Source organism: Tenrec ecaudatus, chromosome 1, assembly GCF_050624435.1.
Source record: "Tenrec ecaudatus isolate mTenEca1 chromosome 1, mTenEca1.hap1, whole genome shotgun sequence".
NCBI classification, from domain to species: Eukaryota; Metazoa; Chordata; class Mammalia; order Afrosoricida; family Tenrecidae; genus Tenrec; species Tenrec ecaudatus.
The window spans coordinates 213,971,601-213,991,309 of NC_134530.1; the positions used below are offsets into that span (position 1 = coordinate 213,971,601).

General features: G+C 37.6%; 1 protein-coding gene across 2 annotated transcripts in view; it reads right to left on the minus strand.

Annotated features, from left to right (window-relative positions):
- Nucleotides 1–501: 501 nt before the first annotated feature.
- Nucleotides 502–19,709, minus strand: part of ASPM (assembly factor for spindle microtubules) — a 49,798-nt gene continuing 30,590 nt past the window's right edge. Inside the window, exons 18-28 of one of the 2 annotated variants that reach the window (XM_075528671.1) lie at nt 14,624–18,943; nt 11,421–11,587; nt 9,666–9,762; nt 8,245–8,454; nt 7,155–7,304; nt 6,440–6,619; nt 5,805–5,997; nt 5,481–5,635; nt 3,890–4,066; nt 2,630–2,799; nt 503–793 (exon numbers count right to left, since the gene is read on the minus strand). In XM_075528671.1, the coding sequence (XP_075384786.1) occupies nt 691–793; nt 2,630–2,799; nt 3,890–4,066; nt 5,481–5,635; nt 5,805–5,997; nt 6,440–6,619; nt 7,155–7,304; nt 8,245–8,454; nt 9,666–9,762; nt 11,421–11,587; nt 14,624–18,943 (5,922 nt within the window). In that variant the 3' untranslated portion in view covers nt 503–690. Of the gene's footprint in view, nt 794–2,629; nt 2,800–3,889; nt 4,067–5,480; nt 5,636–5,804; nt 5,998–6,439; nt 6,620–7,154; nt 7,305–8,244; nt 8,455–9,665; nt 9,763–11,420; nt 11,588–14,623; nt 18,944–19,709 lie in introns of both variants that reach the window. The other variant, XM_075528681.1, reaches the window with a different exon arrangement.

A 19,709-nucleotide genomic window follows, 5' to 3' on the forward strand; every position in this document is an offset into this window, starting at 1 on the left:
ACTAAGCACTTTCCAGTAGGAATCATATCCCCAAACAGTTGACAAACTTGGCAGCTAACTGAAAGGTTGCAGATGTGGTCCAGAGGCTCCTTGGATGAGGGGTCTGGTGACGTACTCAAAAACCCTAGAAGAACAAGACTCTACCCTGACACGAGGGTCTTCACCAGAACCAGCACGGGATCCAAGGTCAACTCATTACTGTGCACAAAGGTAGTTGGTATTTAATTTCTGTTTTCTAAAGGGATCACTTGCCAATTTGAATGGTCCAGTCTATCAAGAATATAAATAAGGATTTTTTTCAAAAATTGTACGTAGATTATTTTATCATATTACTTAAAATGAATTGGCAGCACCTTTAATTTCTAAGATATGATTTAGGAAATAGCCTTAATTTTTATATAAAACAAGAGTGATACAAGTGTTCTTTATCTATAAGAAATATATTTGCATTAACTAATAAAGTGCTTTAAAATAGCAGACATGGATTAACAGTATTAAAACTCATCTGATGACATTAACTCATATATAAAGTGACAAAAATAATGGGGGAAACAGGAAAAAGTGTACCAAACAGTTTTGTTATTTATTTAATACAAAGTTAGATTTTAGGAGTGATACAAAAAAAGGGCAATAACATACACATGATTAGTTTCACTATTTCTGCTGTGCACTCTGCAATGTTTACAACTCCTAGTAAGGAATGCCGAGCGTATCCATCACCATTTGAATAGCGTGCAGAGGGTTAGTGATTTCTTCAAGGCTATCTCTTCTTAAAACCCAATCTGGCTTAAGTCTGTGGGGGGAAAAAAAAGTATTAATACAGCTCCTCACGTAAGGCTGTAAACGTTCCACATTTCTGGCTGGACTAAAATTCCTGAATATGAATATATATTAAAGTTACAACCCTCGCAAAGTCGCATGGGTGGTAATCATTCAGTCCCCTATTAATGGCGCCAGTGGATTTTTCTCGAGCATGCTGAAAAGTCATTCTGGTTCCTTTGAATCTTAGGCCTTTAGCTATACCACCACAAACTTCTAGTTGTTCAGTTTTATTCCCTGGAAACCTGGTTCCTGGCCTTCTATTAACTCCCGTCATCATTTTCAAGAACTCTGGCATCAACAAGGTCAATGGCAGGCGCTTTAACCACCTTTCCCTCCTTCTGTTCTACCGTAGCCGACTCACAGTCAAAGCACACACGCGGCTTTGTCATCACTCAAAACCTCAGACATTTTATTTTATTTGCTTCTATTTTCCACATACCATTTCTGATTCAACTATATCATTTGCTTTAATCCACCCACTCATTTAATCTACATCAATTCTGCCACCCTTTGACTCTCCAACTCACTTGTCTTCAACAAATAACCATCATCACTCAGAACACAAACAGTTACTCCTTTCCCTGCTTAAGTCTATAATCACCTTAACTAATGCCTTTAATTTAGCTGTTCACCAGTAAATTCAGCTAAAAAACTCTACTCACTGCCAGAGGTGATTTCAACTCTACAGGAGAGAGTAGAACTACTCCTTGTGGTTCCTGAGGCTGTAAATCTTTATGGAAGCAGACACGGAAAAGCTAATAGAACACATTAACGTTTGCAAAATACTAAATATACAACACACTCGGGAATGTGTTTCTGATTAGCAACTCATTTTCAGTGCTCTCGGGTGGTTTTTTTCTCTAACTTCTGCAAAAGTTGAGACTAACTTGGGTTTCGGTTTGGGACTGACTCTTTTCGCCAAATGATTTCATTTATTCCTATTGCTTTTATGCCACTTCTATTCTGAAACTAATTATCTATCTTGTAACTCTAGACTGGACCCCTGATTGGAACTGTAGACCTGATTTTTCTGTGACGTATTTGTATAAGGGAAGTTTAAAAGAGTTTGAATGAAATAGAGAATAGATTTTTCACACATATTTTGAAGCTCCACACCTTATCTTTTCTTCAGCCTTTCCTTTTAATTATTCTTTGAGTCTCACCTTAAATAGTTCATCCTGGAGAGGATTTTCCTCATCAGCCATACTTCTTCAGCAAAACGTCTAAATTGCTTTCTATCATAGCAGTTGTTACAGTTTTTATTAAATGATTTACTTATTTGCCTGTCTTTCTCTTGCTCTAGAGAGCTCTATGCTGTACAACATCCTCAGCACCATGCAGCAGAACAGGTCACAGCTCCACACCAGCTCTCACCAGAAACAGGGCAGGGTATTTGGGAAACTCAATAATCTTATGCCCCACTTGTTTTCTTTTAGAACTTCTAAAGTAACAAGTCTCAAAGTAGTTAAATCTCAGTTATTACTACATGTCTCAGAAAGAAATTCTATAAAGGGGGACTTTTCAAATATCGGGAAGTATGGGCTAAGCTAGAAGTAGACATTTTGACCAAAGGGGGACCTTCCAGCAATTTTCAAACAAGGTAATTTGTCCAACGTGCATAAAGATATGACGATGTAGGAAAGCCTACCCCAAGTCTTAACTTGTAGCTATCTAATATAAAACATTTATTGGATAACCACCAACTACCCGAAATGAATTAATTATTCATACATAGATTCTATTGAAGTTCATTAAATATTTGGTAAAGAATAGTCAGACAAAATTAAGATTATGTTTAAATTCTTACCTCGAAACTACTCTGGTTCTTACAGGAGTTTCAGGAATAAAGGGAATGTTTACAGAAGAGTTCGTCTTTTGTTTATAAAGTATTCTTTCAATATTCATTTTATGTTTACGAGCTGTAAATTTATAGAGACTATAAATACGGTCAACAACTTTGGACCTACTGCGAACATCCTGAAAAAAGAGAACCACTAATTAGAAACTATTAATAAATGTCAAATTGTCTATTTCTTCTATATTATCAAAATCAATTAGAAGAAATAAACACTTGAAGTTAACATAAGGAACTCTAAAAACAAAAATACTCTCCCCTAAACACCCAAACAAAATAAAACAGTCAAATGAAAAATAACTTAAAAGCAAAGATCAGCAAATTCAGCAGTTAGATTTGGTCTAAATTATGAGCCAGTTCTCAAGGATATAACAAAAATGACATTATTTGAAAATTATACACTTAATTCTATAGTAAATCCCCAAAATCAAATATTGTAATCAACATACCTATTGTATCCAGTTGCCCATCTTATGAGTTTTGTCTCTTCAAAGTTTCAAAAGTATCCGCTTCTTTATCTCACTGACATATCCAGTTCATTCATAATCTCTCAACTAACTAGACCATTACTCACTTATTCTTGTCTCCTTCCTTCATGGATCCCTCAACATGCCCTGCCAACTCCATCCTCCAACTGGCAAAATGATCATTGAAATCTGAACTGTGGCATATCACTAACCTGCATAAAGTCTTTAGGGAGTTACTAATTTTTTTTCAGGACAAAGGCCACAATCCTATCATGACCTATTCTATGCTACCTCAAATAAAGAAAGAAACTGGGGGGAAATTTAGGAAATCCAAGTTGTAGCTGAAGGGTGAAGCGGACGACACCCACAGCGTAACTGAGAAATCTCATCACGGGACTGCTTGGCAGTCACTTACGATCACCACAGGAGGGTGCGGAGTCTTACGTATCTGGTCTACTACCTGGTGTGATGAGAATGCTGTGCTCCTTTCTGTAAATATATGGCTAAACAGTTACTTACAATCATCTCTGATAAATTCTATTTTTAAAATTTGGTAGACTATAGTTAAAAGTTTCTTTGATCTGTCATAATTCACTTTTGTGCCAAAACAAGTTTAACACATACTAAATCCTAATTTAGCTGTGATATTGTTAAAGGAACTATTGAAGTAAATGATTCAGACACAGGGTGAAAGTACTCAGGAAACTAGAAAAATAATCTCCAAGAAAACACACTGGCTACTTACAGAGGCCCGACTCGTTGTCTTCAGTAAAACAGCCAGCAAACAACATGATTTTGTAAAAATGCTTCCACCTTTGTCTGCAGCTCTGTCTCCAGCCTTTTCTCGGTACATCTGTAAAAGCTCCAGCAGGGTGTCGATGCAAGTTTCCACAGCATACACTGCTGGAGCAGTTTTCTCATACTGAAATAAAATGAAATGCAAAGTTATGATAAATACACTCACCTTTCGAAGTGATTCGACCAGAGAGTTTACAGACAAATTTTCATTTTTATCTGCAGCTAAGTCTAAATGGGTAATTTTTTATATTGCTGTCATCTCTAAAGTCTGCTTATTTGCCTACCCTAATTTTAATTTCCCTCCTTTCACTACTTTTAAGGTCTACATAAAATGAATTAAATCGGAGCTCTCTGAAACTGAACATGTAAAAGTACACAATAACAAGTGATGGTTTTAGTGAGAGCCTCTCAACATAAAAACCACTTACCTACAGGATGTCATGTCACGAAAACTTATAATCTAATTAACTACATAATTACTACATTGCCTTCTTTAAAGGAAGATGTGGTTGCTTTAAGAGAAAAGAAATTTGATAATGATAATATGACTAGGGTATATTTCTCCCATTTCAGTTATTTTTCTAATTGCTCTATCATTGGATTCAAATAGAAATTCTCATAGTAACCAATCATAATGATGCTATTGAGAAAATTAAGAATAAAATAAACATCTAACACATATCTGGCAATTCTACAAATCAAATATGCATTTAATCCTAACAATAACAGAGAGGTGGTACTGTTAGAACAGCCACTTTGCAGTTACGGGAAGTGAAGCCCAGAGAAGTTCAACAACCTGCAGTACGCTGCATAGCTGGGATCCAAACTTCACTTTCTGCCTCAGAGTCTGTGTTCTTACACTAAACTGTACGACTTCAAAGTAAGCAACTATCAGATATCCTAATTGTGATTTATAGGTTAACCAGTAAAAACAAATCTACCATTTCAATACCTTTAGTTGAATGCAATTGGGGTTTGTGTGTGAGTGTGTGTATCTCAAAGTGTTTAAGTTCTAATTCACAGAGTATTTATTATCTGGCAATACTTTTTTTAAAATCATGTTTTGCCAAACATGAATATAGTTAAGTTCCATTATCACAATACAATCCAGTGGATAAGACCACTTGCTGTGAGTCAGACAAACTAGATCTAAATTTTACTCTACCAGAACTGGACTTTTATTTAAAAACCTAATGTCCATTATTATTCCTCTTTTCTAATTACCTTACTAGATGGTTGTACAGGATTAAATTAAGCAATGCACGAAAATACTTAACACAGTGCCAATCACAGTGTAAGTAATCAATAAAACCTAGTTACCATTTCCATTAATATTATAAAGACAAAAAGTATAAAGTTGTACAAAAAGCAGTGTTTCTACCAATGATTATGCTAAACATTTCTTCTACGTAAGATTCTTGCACATAAATGAATTTTTCTTTTGAGATCTATGATCTCATGGTGAACAAGTTTAGGCTTAATTTAAGGAATCAGAATTCCTGATCAATAAATATTTCACTATAAAAATGGAACACTACCTTAGCTACATTTAGCAAGACTTGCACCGCACGTCTGATGACCTCCATACAGGGAACACTACGATTACAACTCCGGATCAACACAAAGAGCTTAGAAATTGCTCCACTCTGGGCCATGTTCTCACAACAAAGTGGAGACAATCTTGTGACGACCTCTAAAAAGGAAAAAGAAAAAATACAGGTAAATTCATAGCAACAAAATAAAGTTTTGCCAACTATTACAGTTTGCAGTATTCCTTGTACATTCAAAAAAAGAGTATTTTTGATCTAACACAAGATACTGCTTTCTTTCAGGGAAAAAAGAAAGTAAGAAAATGGACTGACCTAAGTGTTTTAGTGCCTCAAGAATGGCTGAAAGGTGCTTATATGTCAGAAGGTAATGAAGTGCAAGTGCTGTTCTTTTGTAGAGTTTATTTTCTTCTCGGATCTCTCTGTTAACCACTTGAAGACTCAGTCGGATAGCTTTAATTTTCTTACAATCATTTTTCTTCCTCCAAGAGTATCCTCTCCATAAAGCCTTAAGGTGATAAAGGAGAGTAACTATATGATTATGTCCCATGATGTTTTCAGTGAATAACTATCATTCCTCAATGTAAATATTTTCTGTAAGTTTATGCTTAGTAGTATATTTTCTCATTAAACCTTCACCTTTGGTTCTAATACAAATATTATTTTTTCTACAAAAGAAATACATATCTTTTATACATGCAGTGAGCCACGAGTCAATGAGCAAAGATGTCTAACTCCAGTCAAATAGATAGAACAGCTATTCTTCTCTTAATCATGAACATCTTCATGAAAATTTTAAAGAATGGGCTTAGAAATAAGATCAGTGTAGTATTTTAAATTACTCTGGTTAATTTCTCAATAAAGAAAACTAAAATAAATATTAAAATTTATGTGTGTCTGTTTTTGAAACAAGACAAAGTTTGTAGTAGAATGATAACATTTTGAGTTACCTGAATTTTAGTGATGCCACTGTTAATTTTTTCCTGTTTTTTACGAACAAGAAAATTGTGAACCGCTTTCTGTATTACTAATGCAGCCCTATTTTGTTGGCCCAATAACTCTTGAACTTCTTGCTGTGTTTTAATTATGCTCTGATATTTCTTTTGCTGTAATCTTGTTCGAAACCATCTCTGTTTAAAATACATGGAGAGTATTTTTCATTTTTACTTTACTTTTTGAAACATAAAGGGCAATATAAATACTCATAAATGCATATACATACAAACATAAGTTAAATAGATAATGTATTGAAATACATTGTAACTCTCCCAACTGGTATTATTAATTTACAAATTAATTTAATAAAGAAAAGCGACAAAAAAATATATAGGACATGGGGGGTGCAGGGACAGGCATATAATCCACAGATGTGGAACTCAACCAATTTGTAAGAAAAAAATTTAAGAGTTGCTAGTAACCAAAGAATTTCCAAACAAAAATGAGTACAATGTCTCATTAATGAGAACTCAACTATGTATGTACTAGAGAGAAGGAATAAAGCTATTTTGTAAAAATAATTCACAGCTTTCGTTGTGTGAAACACCAAATTCTTCATAACGAATTAAGTGCTGAAGGCTAATGATTATACCATTTTTCTTAAGTTGGTTAGATACTGCTTGTTAAACTTTAAGTGATAATGATAATAGAAAAATCAGAGACGCTAACCTGAATACATATGACTGAACTGATCTGCTTCTTAGCATTCTTAACAGCCATGTGACGTTTATATGCTCTTTGTATTCTAAGAGCAGACAGGTGAAAATACGCGGCTGCTGTGAAATGAATAAGTCTGATTCTGCTTCTGTGTTCTAATATCTAAAAGCGGGGGGGGAAAGGGAGAGAACATCAATAATCAAACATTTGACTCCTACGATAACCAATCAGTGCTTATTTTCATATAAGGACAAGACCAAATTATATAAACTAGCAATAAATGAAATGTAATGATTAAAATTATTTACATTAAAATCCAAAGCTGTCATAGTCTTTCACTAAACAATATTTCTAACAGCTACCCATAACTAAGAATATCAATAGCACAATAATATTTTAGTTACCTTAGAAAGACTAACACTGAACTTAATCAGGATAATGAACAACATCTGGTTAAGGCTTTGCAACATATTCATAGTAAGAGAATTGTATCAATATTAAATACAAGTTTTAAATACAAAAAAGGACTGAACCAGACACAATGGTGTGAAGTGACTCCTCCAGTATTAGCTCTCAACTAGAATATTGGGAATCCTGCGCAAATGCAGCATAAAACACGTGCAGCTTAGGTTTACTAGAGTAGCCTTTAGTCTTAAGACTTCCAATTTATATTAAATAAACAAAATACAAAAGGGCTTTCCTTCTTTAACTTCAGATGTACTGATCTGTCTTTGCCCGGGCACATACTCAAAGGAGGGTTCTTTCTTGCAGAAGATGTAGGAGCCACAACAGGCACAGTCGGGGCGAGACCTCAGAGATTTTAGTGGTGGCAAAACGCTACTTGACTAACAGACCTCCCTTCACATTGCATTTTTAATATTAATGACATAAGAAAATTTAATTTTATACATTTGGTGGGCCAAGAACAGAAATGTACGGGAACCAGTGCTCTTGTTACGTGGCTCTGTGAAAATTGAGGGAATTCAAACAAATGCTTACATCACTTCTGAAACTGCTCTCCAGAACCTAAAATTTTTAAACATCATCAGCAACAAATTCTTTCATTAGATGAGACAGAGATATTCTACTTATAAATACTTACTCGTTTTCTTACTAACCACCCACGGATCACTGCTTGTAGAACAACTGTAGATTTTTTTAATACAAGATATTTTATCCGTTCACACTTCTCAGCTTTCTTTGCTCTTATATATCTTTGTATAGTTAAGGCAGCAGATTTCTGCCGAAGAAAGACCTGTCTTCCTTTATATCCTTTGTAATTTGCTTGAATCAAACAAGCCGCTTGATGCCTCTATAAGTAAAGATTAGTCACATTAATAGAAATAATACGATTTTCAACCTGCTGGTGGTTCTTGAATTTCCCAGTAAAAATACATGGTGTAAATACAAGCAGTCAGTAGATTGCAAGGTGCGGGGGCAGAGGGGGATATATAGCTTAGAAGGTCGTATTTCAAGGCTTTTAAAGGGTGGTGGTGTGTTACTACTTCTGAACCCATATGAATCTAACACTAAAAATGAAGCTTCCATGAAGGTGAAACCTAGAAAGAATATATCTATGGGTACTCTTCCTCTAATTATATAAATAATTTTCATTGTGAGGTGAAAAAGGGTTAAGCATACTATCGACCGACTGATAATATGGGGATCCATTATAGATTAAGAACCATAGGTTACTGCCAGCATACCTTCTATTTCTCAATTATGTGACACCCAGACAACCAAGCTTTAACAGACAGTCAGTGGAATGGATTTATAATGAAAAGCAGATGTGCTTTCTAACACAGCCCCTTGCCCTTCCAGCAGTGACCTTAGACAGGTAGCTTCCCTTCTATATCCTCATCTATAAAATGGGTGCACTAATAGTAACCATAAAAGATTATGAGAATCAAACCAGTTAGTATATAGACAAGAACTTAACTGATGTCTGTTGTATATTAACTGTTAGTAATAGTCATAATATTAAGGGCTTATATAACCATAGACTATTACATGAACATTTAATTCACAAGTAAATTTGAAATTTTGGCTTCTTTTAAAAAGACCATAACTACGACATGTATGAATAACATATATATATAAATCAATTTTAAAGATCATTTTTAAAAGATTACCAATAGTGGCTTAAATAATGTTAATAACTTTGTGACTATAAAAAATATTCTACTTATTATTACTTTCTTCAAATAAATTGCTTATCCTCAACGTAACTTCTACCTGGAGCATGAGAATACGTCATAATTACACAAAGGTCCACAAATTATTATTTTGCGAAGAGTAATTTTAATTCACTGTAGTAGATCCTGGAGCCCCGAAGGCAGAACTTTCTCTGCCCATAAAGAGTCACAGTCTTAGAAACTCACAGGGGCGCTATGAGTCCGAATTGACTTGATGGCAGTGAGTTTTGAAAAACAAAAGCACAGTTAGACTTTAAATAAAATAATGTTTTCGTTTCCATTTGCTAAATCAGTTCTTTACAAGTGAGCTGAAATTGTTTACACCTACTTTCATCAGTAAGGAGTGCTCATGAACTATTCTTCCAGCAAGTTCAGCTCTCCATCTTCTCTGAATGATAACTGTTGATGCTCTCATATTCAAAAACCTGAAAAAATTGTCATTGGGAAGTCATTTTAAATTACTTGAACCTACTTAGTATTTATTCTCTCTCTCCTTTAATACGGCAAAGAAAACATAAGGTAAGATTAAACTACTGAGAAGCATCATTTAAACAGGATTTTACATATGACTCCAAGCAATTAAAATATGAAATTATTTTGGCAATATTCCAATAAATGAGTAAAAAGCTGTATCACTGAATATGATTAGTTTAAGATCCTAACATAAAAAAGATTCTCTTGAAGAGGGCAGTATAAATCACAACACTATAGATCCAGACAAAACCTAAACAGGTTCTGAGGAGCGGGAGAAGATACAGGACACGGAATGTGAGTCCTCAGGGGATGTGCGTCTCCTTCCAAGCAGGGGTCATCAGGAAGAGGACTGGGGAACACGAGCAACATGAAGGAATTGAGAAAGGGAAGCTTCTTTGAAAAGGAAGATCACCATATATCTAAGTGGAATATTCTATAAATAGTCCTAAATTAGAGAGGAAAATGTGAGAACTAGAAAGCAAACTTCAGGGGTCAAGAGATAAAACTTGAGAATGGACAGGCTTTTCCATGTGGAAAGGCAGAAAGTTGAATTTGTCTCATATCTCCTAAGAACACAAGATATGAGTGTTTAATAGTTCACAGTAGCTATTGTATGTATCTTTGCAGGTAAGTCCTGAGTCTCCCTTTATAATTGATCTGAGAACTTTTCTGACATTAGTAAGAAGGTACCTGGTAAAACTTAAACATCTTTAAAACCATTAGTGATTTAAGAATACATTGATTCTGAGAATTGGAGAAACATTCTTATGCTATGCAGCAAGAAACAGGTAGATTAACAGCTTTCAAAAAGACAAGTGAAAGAAATTAACTACAAATGGGGAAATGTAATCAATCAGCACAGACAGGCTGGTAATTAGTGAATCTGTTATCAAGTATAAAGAATATGGGAATATAAGTAGAAGAAAAAATTTCAGAGTAAATTCAACAGCAAAGTTGATCTGTGCATTAGTAAGCTAACCAGGATTCTCCTGGACTCTTAGTCTCTTTCCTCCATCCTTACACTATAATCTCTATTGACCTGAATAAATTAGGTATAGACTAACTGTACACACACACACACACACACACACACACACACACATAGTAAAACCTGTGAGAGTCGAAATTCAAAGAGACTGCCTTTTGTTCTACTTGTCTTGACTCTTTACTCTTAATACTTTTCTGACACTTGTTTTAGTGGAGAATATTTGAGCTTTCTCTGACAGGTTTTTGCTTTATAGAGGTTGAGGCTGTTGCAGGATTTCCTGATCTGTTGTTGTTAGGCACCATCATGGAGTCAGCTCTAACTTATAATAACCTTATACACAATAGAATGAGACACCACATTATCCTATGTCATATTTTAAACTGAGTCTCATTAAAGCTACACATTATTTCCAAAAACCAAAGTCATATAAAACATAACTAAATGATCTATTATACAATACATAATGATGTATTTCATTTAATGAATAGAGAACAGAGCAACCAAACCACATGAATTAAACATAGCAGACAAAAAAATCAATAAGAAATTTTATTTTATGTAAGGATATAAATACTACATAAATGCACATACTCATTCTCTTGCAGAGCTAAGGTTAATTACCGTTTCCTCTCCATTTTGGCATAGAAGCAACCTTGAATGAATTTCACAGCATTTAATACAGCTAAATATTGGTTGCGTGTTCTGTAACATCTGTACCAGGCTTGAATCTTGCAGGCAGCTTTCATTTCAGAGAAAGACTTCCTAGCTTTATATCTCCTCCATGCAGTCTATAAAACACAAAAATACAACAAATCTGAAATAAGTACTTTATTTTCAGTAAATTTTTAAGAATCGGTATACAAGACAGATTAATAATACAAGTTTTGCAGAGACAAAAAGATTGCTTTAAACAGTAGGTCATGCTTGTTCCATGAGGCTCCTTCACTGGCACATACTGAGCCTACTTTCTTGTACAATAATCAAGAACACTGATGACTATTGCAGCAAATCCCTACTACGTGATTTATTGCACATTCCTGTGGCTGGCTAGCAGCTCAGTCTAACATAACTCTAACGAGTACAATTTCATTTAATCTTTACAACTATCTTGTAAGACTGTTATTAGGATTTGTTTTACAGAAAAGTAAACTGAATGGTAAAAGAAGAGACAGAAAAATAGTAAGCATTTGAATCCAAGTCTGTAAGACTCCAAACACTCCTGCGACACATGGCAGTCACACTGTACAGCCCCAATCAAACTCAGTGCGCCCAAGGGCATTCTGACTCATAGGAACCATGTAAGGCAAGGTAGAACTGATCCACAGGGCTTCTGATTCTATGGAGATTACTTAAGTCAGTTAATAAGGCAAGAATTCTATATGGTCAATATTACTTTTGGAATTCCCTTAACTTAATCAGAGTATACAATGGTGTTTTATATAAACAATCCTACGTACCACTATGTATATACATTTATTTAGTCCAGTACAGTGTAAGTAGTTCCCAAATCTTGCTGCCCTGCAGATTCATCTGGAAGCTTTTAAAAATTCTGATGCTCAGCACCTTGCTTAGCTAAATGGTCATTTCATGATACCCACCTTCTTGACATGATCACTGAAGACAGACGTGTGCATAAGCAAACGTGGTGAAGAAAGCCGATGGTGCCAGGCTATCAAAAGACATAGCGTCTGAGTCTTAAAGGCTTGAAGACAAACAAGTGGCTATCTAGCTCAGAAGCAACAAAGCTCACAGAGAAGAAGCACACAAACCTAAGTGAACATGAGGTATTGAAGGGATCAGGTAGCAGACACCAAAAAGCAAAAACCATCATTGTGCGATGACCTTCCCCACATAAACGTTGAAGACGAATGTGTGCATAAGTAAGTGTGGTGAAGAAAGCTGATGGTGCCCGGCTAATGAGAGATATAGCGTCTGGGAACTTAAAGGCTTGAAAGCAAAGAAGCAGTCATCTACCCCAGAAGCAACACAGCCCACATGGAAGCAGCACACCAATATGTGTGATCATGAAGGGCCAAGGGGACCAGGCTTCAAGCACCAATGGCGGGGGGTGGGGGGGAAATCCTATCATCATGAATGAGGGGAGCGCATGATGTGGACCCAATGCCCATGTGTAGACAACTGAACATCCCTTGCAGAGGGGTAGTGGGGAGATGATGTACTGAGGGTTCAGTGTAGCAATAATGAAACTCACAACCTTCCTTAAGTTCTTTAACGCTTCCTCCCCCCAACTATCATCATCTCAATTCTACCTTGAAAACCTGGTTAGACCAGAGGATGCATAGCGGTACAGATGGGATCTGGAAACACAGGAAATCTATGACAGATGAATCCCTCAGGATCAATGGTGAGAGTGGCGATACTGGGAGGGAAGAGGGGGGTAGAAAGGGGGAACTGATCACGGAGATCTACATATAACCACCTCTCTGGGGGATGGGCAACAGGAAAGTGGGTGAAGGGAGACGCCGGGCAGAGTAAGATAAGATAAAATAATAATTTATAAATTATTAAAGGTTCATGAGGGAGGGGAGAGCGGGGAGGGAAAAAAGGAAAATGAGCTGATTCGAGCAACCCAAGCAGAAGGCGAATTTTGAGAATGATGAGGGCAACGAATGTATAAGTGTGATTTACACAATTGATGTAAGTATGGATGGTGATAAGAGTTGTATGAGCCCCAATAAAATGATTTAAATTAAAAAAAAATTTTGATGCTCAGGTTGCACCCCAGACCAAGTCAATCAGAATGTCTTGGGGTGGAAGCCCAGCCTGAGTACTTTTTAATGATTCCAGGTGATTACCATGTTCAGTAAGTTTGAGACCACTGGCATATGCTAAAAAAAAAACCCTACTGGATCAGTAGGTTACAAAATCATCCAGTCCTATTCCTTCCACCACCAACTTAGTCTATCAGTCTTTTTATTGTACTATACATACTACTGTTTTTGGACTTCCATTATTGTGAGTGAAATAGTCCTTTCCATATATTTTACTTGGTTAATTTCAACCCATGTTTCAGCTTATCACATCTCTGATCCCTGGAATTAGTCTAGATTCTCTTTCTCTGTTTCCAATAATAATTGTCAGAGCTCTTCCTTCCTCAATTAAGTTGAGGACAGCAACTAAATGTAGTTTATTTATTCTGCCCATTCATTTCACCCATGGTAGTACTTTGCATATTGCAAGCACCCACAATTTGTTAACTAAAGGTATTATTTAGAAGCAAAATAGCACTCCGACAAATTACCAATGCATTTCACCTAGATAGTTCCAAGGCCCAGTTGATTGTGATAAATAGCTTCAAGAGACTCAAGAGACTCAATGTCTGGCTCTACTTATCTCTGGCAACGTTTGCAAACTACTAAAAGTGCTAAACACTAAGAATAAAGTACATCTGTCTATCCTAAAGTAGCTCTGGTGAACAGGGTGATAAAGAAATTGTTATTCTACTTAGCCAAAATTATGCAGAATAGCACTTTATACCTTAGCTTAAAATTTCCACTTAAAAAAAACCAAACTTGCTAGAGTGTGTTCACCAGTTAAGATTATAATCTCAAATTCTCCCAGTAATTCTAAAATCAAGCACTTCTGAAATGTGCTTAGGCTGACCATAGCAAGAACAATTCCAGCTCCGTGTGGTCTGAATTATTATTGATGATCCCTTTTTCATTCTCAAGAATTTCCCTTTTTGAAAGAAAATCAATATGATCACCCAACTTTATGACCTGCTCCAGCTGATTTTTTTTATAATGTAACAAATATTGGTAGAAAAGGAACAATTTTATATTAAAATTAAAATATATAAATACCTGGATCTTTATGGTGCTCTCTTTAATTTTCTGAAATTTTTCTCTTTGTAAAAATCCTTTCATCCTGGCTTGAATAATGATAATACTGCTCCTGGTCTGTAAATAAGCTTGTCTTTGATATTTGGCACACAGAAACGCTCTGAAGTGAGTTTGCAAAACCACTGCCGCTTTCCTGGACAACAAAAATTCTCTTCTGGTTTGCCACGCCCTGAAATACCGCTGTAAAGTGATGGCAGCCCGTTTTTGCTGAGCAAATCTTCTCTGGTACAGAGCCATGTGAAGGAAGCGCTGAATTCGTAGGGCAGCGCGCGTTCGTGTTGCCCGTTTCCTTGTGACCATTTTACGAAAAGCCTTTTGGATCGTCAGTGCAGCTTGCCTCTGAGAGTGACATTCTGCTTCCAGTGACCGAGCATGTAGGGCAGCTTTATACCACCTTTGAATGCTGACTGCCGCCCCGCGAACAGCGCAGTACTGCCTTCTGGCTCTGTAACGGCGGAATGCAGACTGCAGAACCACCGCCGCCTTCTTGGCCGCAGAGTTCTCCAATTCCTGCCCGACTCCCGCGCCTCTAGGGGCAGCCAGCATGGGCCGTGCAGATTTCGGCACCGCTAAAGATCTCTTTCTTCCTATTTTTAGTCTGACATATGACCTATAATACTTCTGGATAACCACAGCGGCGGCCCTCTTTGTTTGATACAGGGCTTTGGCCCTGTGCATTCGGTAGAAAGATTGGATTAGGGTGGCGGCCAGGTACCTTCGCTGGACATCGCTCCGTCTCTCGCAGCCTCGGTGAGAAGCCTGTATGCAAAAAACGGTTTGGATATGCTTCTGCGTTGCATTTAGTGCTCTGTATCTTCTTTGAACACAAATGACCGCGGTTCTGAGCTGGAGATACTGCCTCCTCACTAAAAAGGCTTTAAAGTGCTTCTGCACAACAGTGGCAGCCTGATGCTCTTTCTGAATTTGCTTCCCAAGGCGCACGCCCGGGAACCCTTCCAGCACGCACCCGGTTGCCTTCCTGTGTGGCCTGTGTTGAAGAGCTCTCTGCTGGCTTTCTTTTGCTCTGGATCTTCCTTGCAAGATTTTCACAGCCCACTGGACTTTTCGGTAGTAATAATGTTGTCCGTGCACGCGCTGTGCGCTTTGGTTTGCAATAGCGGCTCTTTGTTCATAGCGTCGGAGCGGTCTTGCGGCCCCGCCCGCATGTGCAGCCTGGGGGACCACAGCAGTTTGCGGGTGTCTGCTCTCGTTTGCACGGTGCAGTCTCACAGCTTTGCATGCGCGGTAATGTTGCTGGATTAGAACTGCGGCGTGTTGGTAAGTCTGAAATCTCACTCTGTGCATTCTGAAAGCAGCCTGATTGAGAAGCGCAGCTCCGGGCATCTCTTGCATCTCTTTCTTTACCATCAATCTTCTGTACAATGACTGGATTTTAATGACTGCCTTTTGTGCCTGGAGGGGTTGTTCTACATGATGCCTTGTGCCAATATGTGCGTGACTCTGGCTCAGAACCCAAGGATCAGTTGTCTTGAGAGAGAGGAATCTTCTTTTCATCATCAGAGTTCTAAACTTCCTCTGAATCAGAGTTGCTGCTAAATGCATACGCTTTAAATGCCTTCTAGCTCTCAGTCCCCTAAAAGCAGCCTGGATGCATACTGCTGAATGTCTTAAGTTGTTATACCTTCGAAATTGTACGTCTCTTGCCTTTAATGCCCGGTATCTTTGCTGTAATGCTTTAGTTACCTTCTTTAGCTTTCCAAAATATTTTTGCTGCCTATATCTTCTATAGTGTGACTGAATGAGTGTTGCTGCAATCTGCATCTCTCTTAGAGTTTGTCTGACCCTTAACCCTCTAAACCATGCCTGAATTGTAGTAACCGCTTTTCGAACTGCCAAGTACTTTGCCCGCTGCAGTCTACCTTGATGGTAGGCTCTATACCGGCCTTGAATAACAACAGTTGCTGCTCTCACTGCACGGTATCTTCGTTTGGACTGATGCATTTTAAACATGGCTTGAATGCAGGTGGCTGCCACGTGCATGTGTTGAATATGCCTCCTTACTCTGGTACCTCTGTAGACAGCTTGGATCTTCATGGCCGTGTCCCTTAAACCAAGATATTCCCTGCGCTGCTGTTTTGCAGCTTTAATATCTCGATACCACCTCTGAATTGTGATAGCAGAAGCTCTCTGGGTTACATAATTTTTTTGGGTTTTGTAGGCCTTATATTTAGATTGGATACTGACTGCGGCCTCTTTCATCTCTTTTACTGTTTTCCTGACTCGTACACCTCGGTAGGCTGATTGTAAAATGATTGCAGCTGTTTTCGTTTTCAAATATAAATGGCGCTGTCTCTGTCCAATCCGGTAGGCCCTATAATGCATCTGAACCAGAAGAGCTGATGTTTTCCAGGCTCTCCACTTCTTTTGTTGCACATACATTCTGTAGTATGCCTGGATGACAGTTGCACATGCATGCTGCCTTTGAATCTGCCGTCTCACTCTTCTCCCTTTCCATGTGGCCTGCAGCCTCAGTGCGGCCCGATGGAGTTCAACGTACGCGGCACGCTGCTGCTTTCCTGCAGCCCGTGCTCTCAGATGCTGCTGGATGACTACAGCTGCTCGTTTTAACAATCCAAACTCTTTCCGGGCCTTGCTCATTCTAAAAGCAGACTGAATCTTCACTGCTGCTTTATGTTCCCTTCTGAGCTGCTTCCGAACTTTCCAGCCACGGTGAGCGGCCTGAAGAAATATTACAGCTGCTCGTGTGTCTAAAAACCGGGTTCTCATTTCACGTAAAGTCTTGTATGCCCTGTACCATCTCTGGATCTTGATAGCAGCCTCAAGAACACAGTGATATTTCATCCTTTTGCTGTAGCCTCTAAAGGCAGTTTGAATTTTAAGGGCAGCTACAGATTGTTGCTCGATTACCTGGCGTACTTTATAACCTCGGTAGGCTGCCTGCAAGCAAGTAGCTGCTCTTCGGACCTGCAAGAAGTGCTTTCTCTGATTGGCTCCTGCTTTGTGTGCACGGTAGTAATTCTGAATGACAACAGTTGCTTTAGAAGTTTTCAGATACGATTGTCTAGCTTTTCTCATTCTGAAATAAGACTGTAGTGAAACCGCAGCCTTTCTTTGCAGCCTCATCTGTTTTCGGACCTGGTATCCTCTAACAAAAGCTTGCAGTTTGATACAAGATTTCTGCACCTGTATATATGCTTCTCTCTCTAATGCAGCCCTTTTTTGGGAACGGTACCATTGCTGGATACACAGTGCTGCTTCTCTTAAATGCAAATACTGTTTGCGGGCTTGCTTCATCTTGACAACAGACTGCAACTTTATTGCTACAGTTTTTAGGCTCATAAACTTTTTGCGGGCAGTGTAAGCTCGATAATATGACTGAATCTTTATAGCAGATGTTCGGAGGTGAACAAACTTTTTCTGAGCCTGCATCGCTCTGCATGCAGACTGCAGAACAATGACAGCAGCACGTGTTCTCTGATAGGAGGCTAGACCTTTCCTGGCTGCAATATAAGCTCGGAAACGAGCCTGGATTATCAGGGCGGCTTTTCTCAGCTTCTTATATTTCTGTAGTTGTTGATGTTTTCTAATGTGTGCCTGCAATTTGATGACCGCCTTCTTTAGGTCTACAAATTTCAGTTTTTCTTGCCTCATTCTCCAATACAACCGTAAGCCACAAGTGGCTAGAAGCCACCTATGTAAATGACGAGTTTTCATCCTCCTGAAGGCAGTCTGCAGTAGAACGACTGCAGCCCGTTTCTGCAAATACTGGGCACGCTCCAGCTTCCCTTTCACATAAGCTCTGTAGTACTTTTGGATGGTCAGAATAGAGGCTCTCTTTCTCTTGTATAACTTTTGGGCTTGAAAGCACCTAACTCTTGCCTGGATGAACACCACACAAGACCTAACCTGAGTATATTTACGTCGTTCTTTGTGCATTCTGTACCACGACTGAATGGCAATAGCGGATTTTTCTTCTTCCACTCGTCTCCTGACTTGCCATTCTCTAAATGCTCTTTGCAATATTATGGCAGCTTTCGTTTGTAACTGCATTTTGCGTCGCTTCCATCTTCTGAACATGAACTGGATTATACGAGCTGATGACTTCAGCATTTTATATCTCTGTTGATCTTGTTTTCTCCTGAAATACGCCCGCCAGTGCCTCTGAATTACAACTGCAGCCCCCAGATGCCGTTTATAAGAAGTCACTGCAATTATCATTCTTATCCGAGATTGCAAGATGATTGAATAATATTTCAATTTCAGAAATCTGTTCCTAGTGGAATATCTTCTCCAACCCGCCTAAAGAAGACAAGAAAAGACACAAAGTAAAATAGGTCAAGATTTCTATAAGTAACACTTTTGAAAAAAAACTAATCTTTCTAATACTTAAAAAATAGCATACAATATAAAAACTTAGTACGTTTTAGCAAAAGATACTTGTCTCTTATTTGTATTTTAGTTTATAAATTGATATAACGATGGTCAATTCAGAAATACGTGTCTGATTCTTAATTATATTTACACTTCATTTGTATTACTAGTATAATAAATAGAAACATGTTTATGTTTTACCAGAAGCATTTTAAAAGTCAAAATCAAACTATACCATTTATCCCATTTAAAAATAACAGAATAAACATTTTTTTAAGTATACATGGAAGACTCACTAAGATCAGGGATCAGCAACTTTTTTCTTTTAAATAGGGAAATTGTAAATATCATTTTTATAACTTTTTTTTTTGCAAAAGCTCAATTCTGCTATATTACTTCAAGAGCAGCCACAGACATATATGAATCAGAGTAACAGGGTTTTATAAAAGTACATTTACAAAACCGGGTAGTATCGTGTCAGAGAGCTACACTGTGCCAAACCTTGACCAAAGCACAGACTTCTTTTATGCCATAAAACAAACCTTGAACACATTTAAAAGAATTATCATACAGAGTGTAATTTGATCATAATGAAATCACTAACTGAAGGTTAATAAGAAAATTAACAAGCAATGGAAAATAAACAATACACTCTTAATCTATAGGTCAAAGAAAATACCTCCAGAGAAATTAG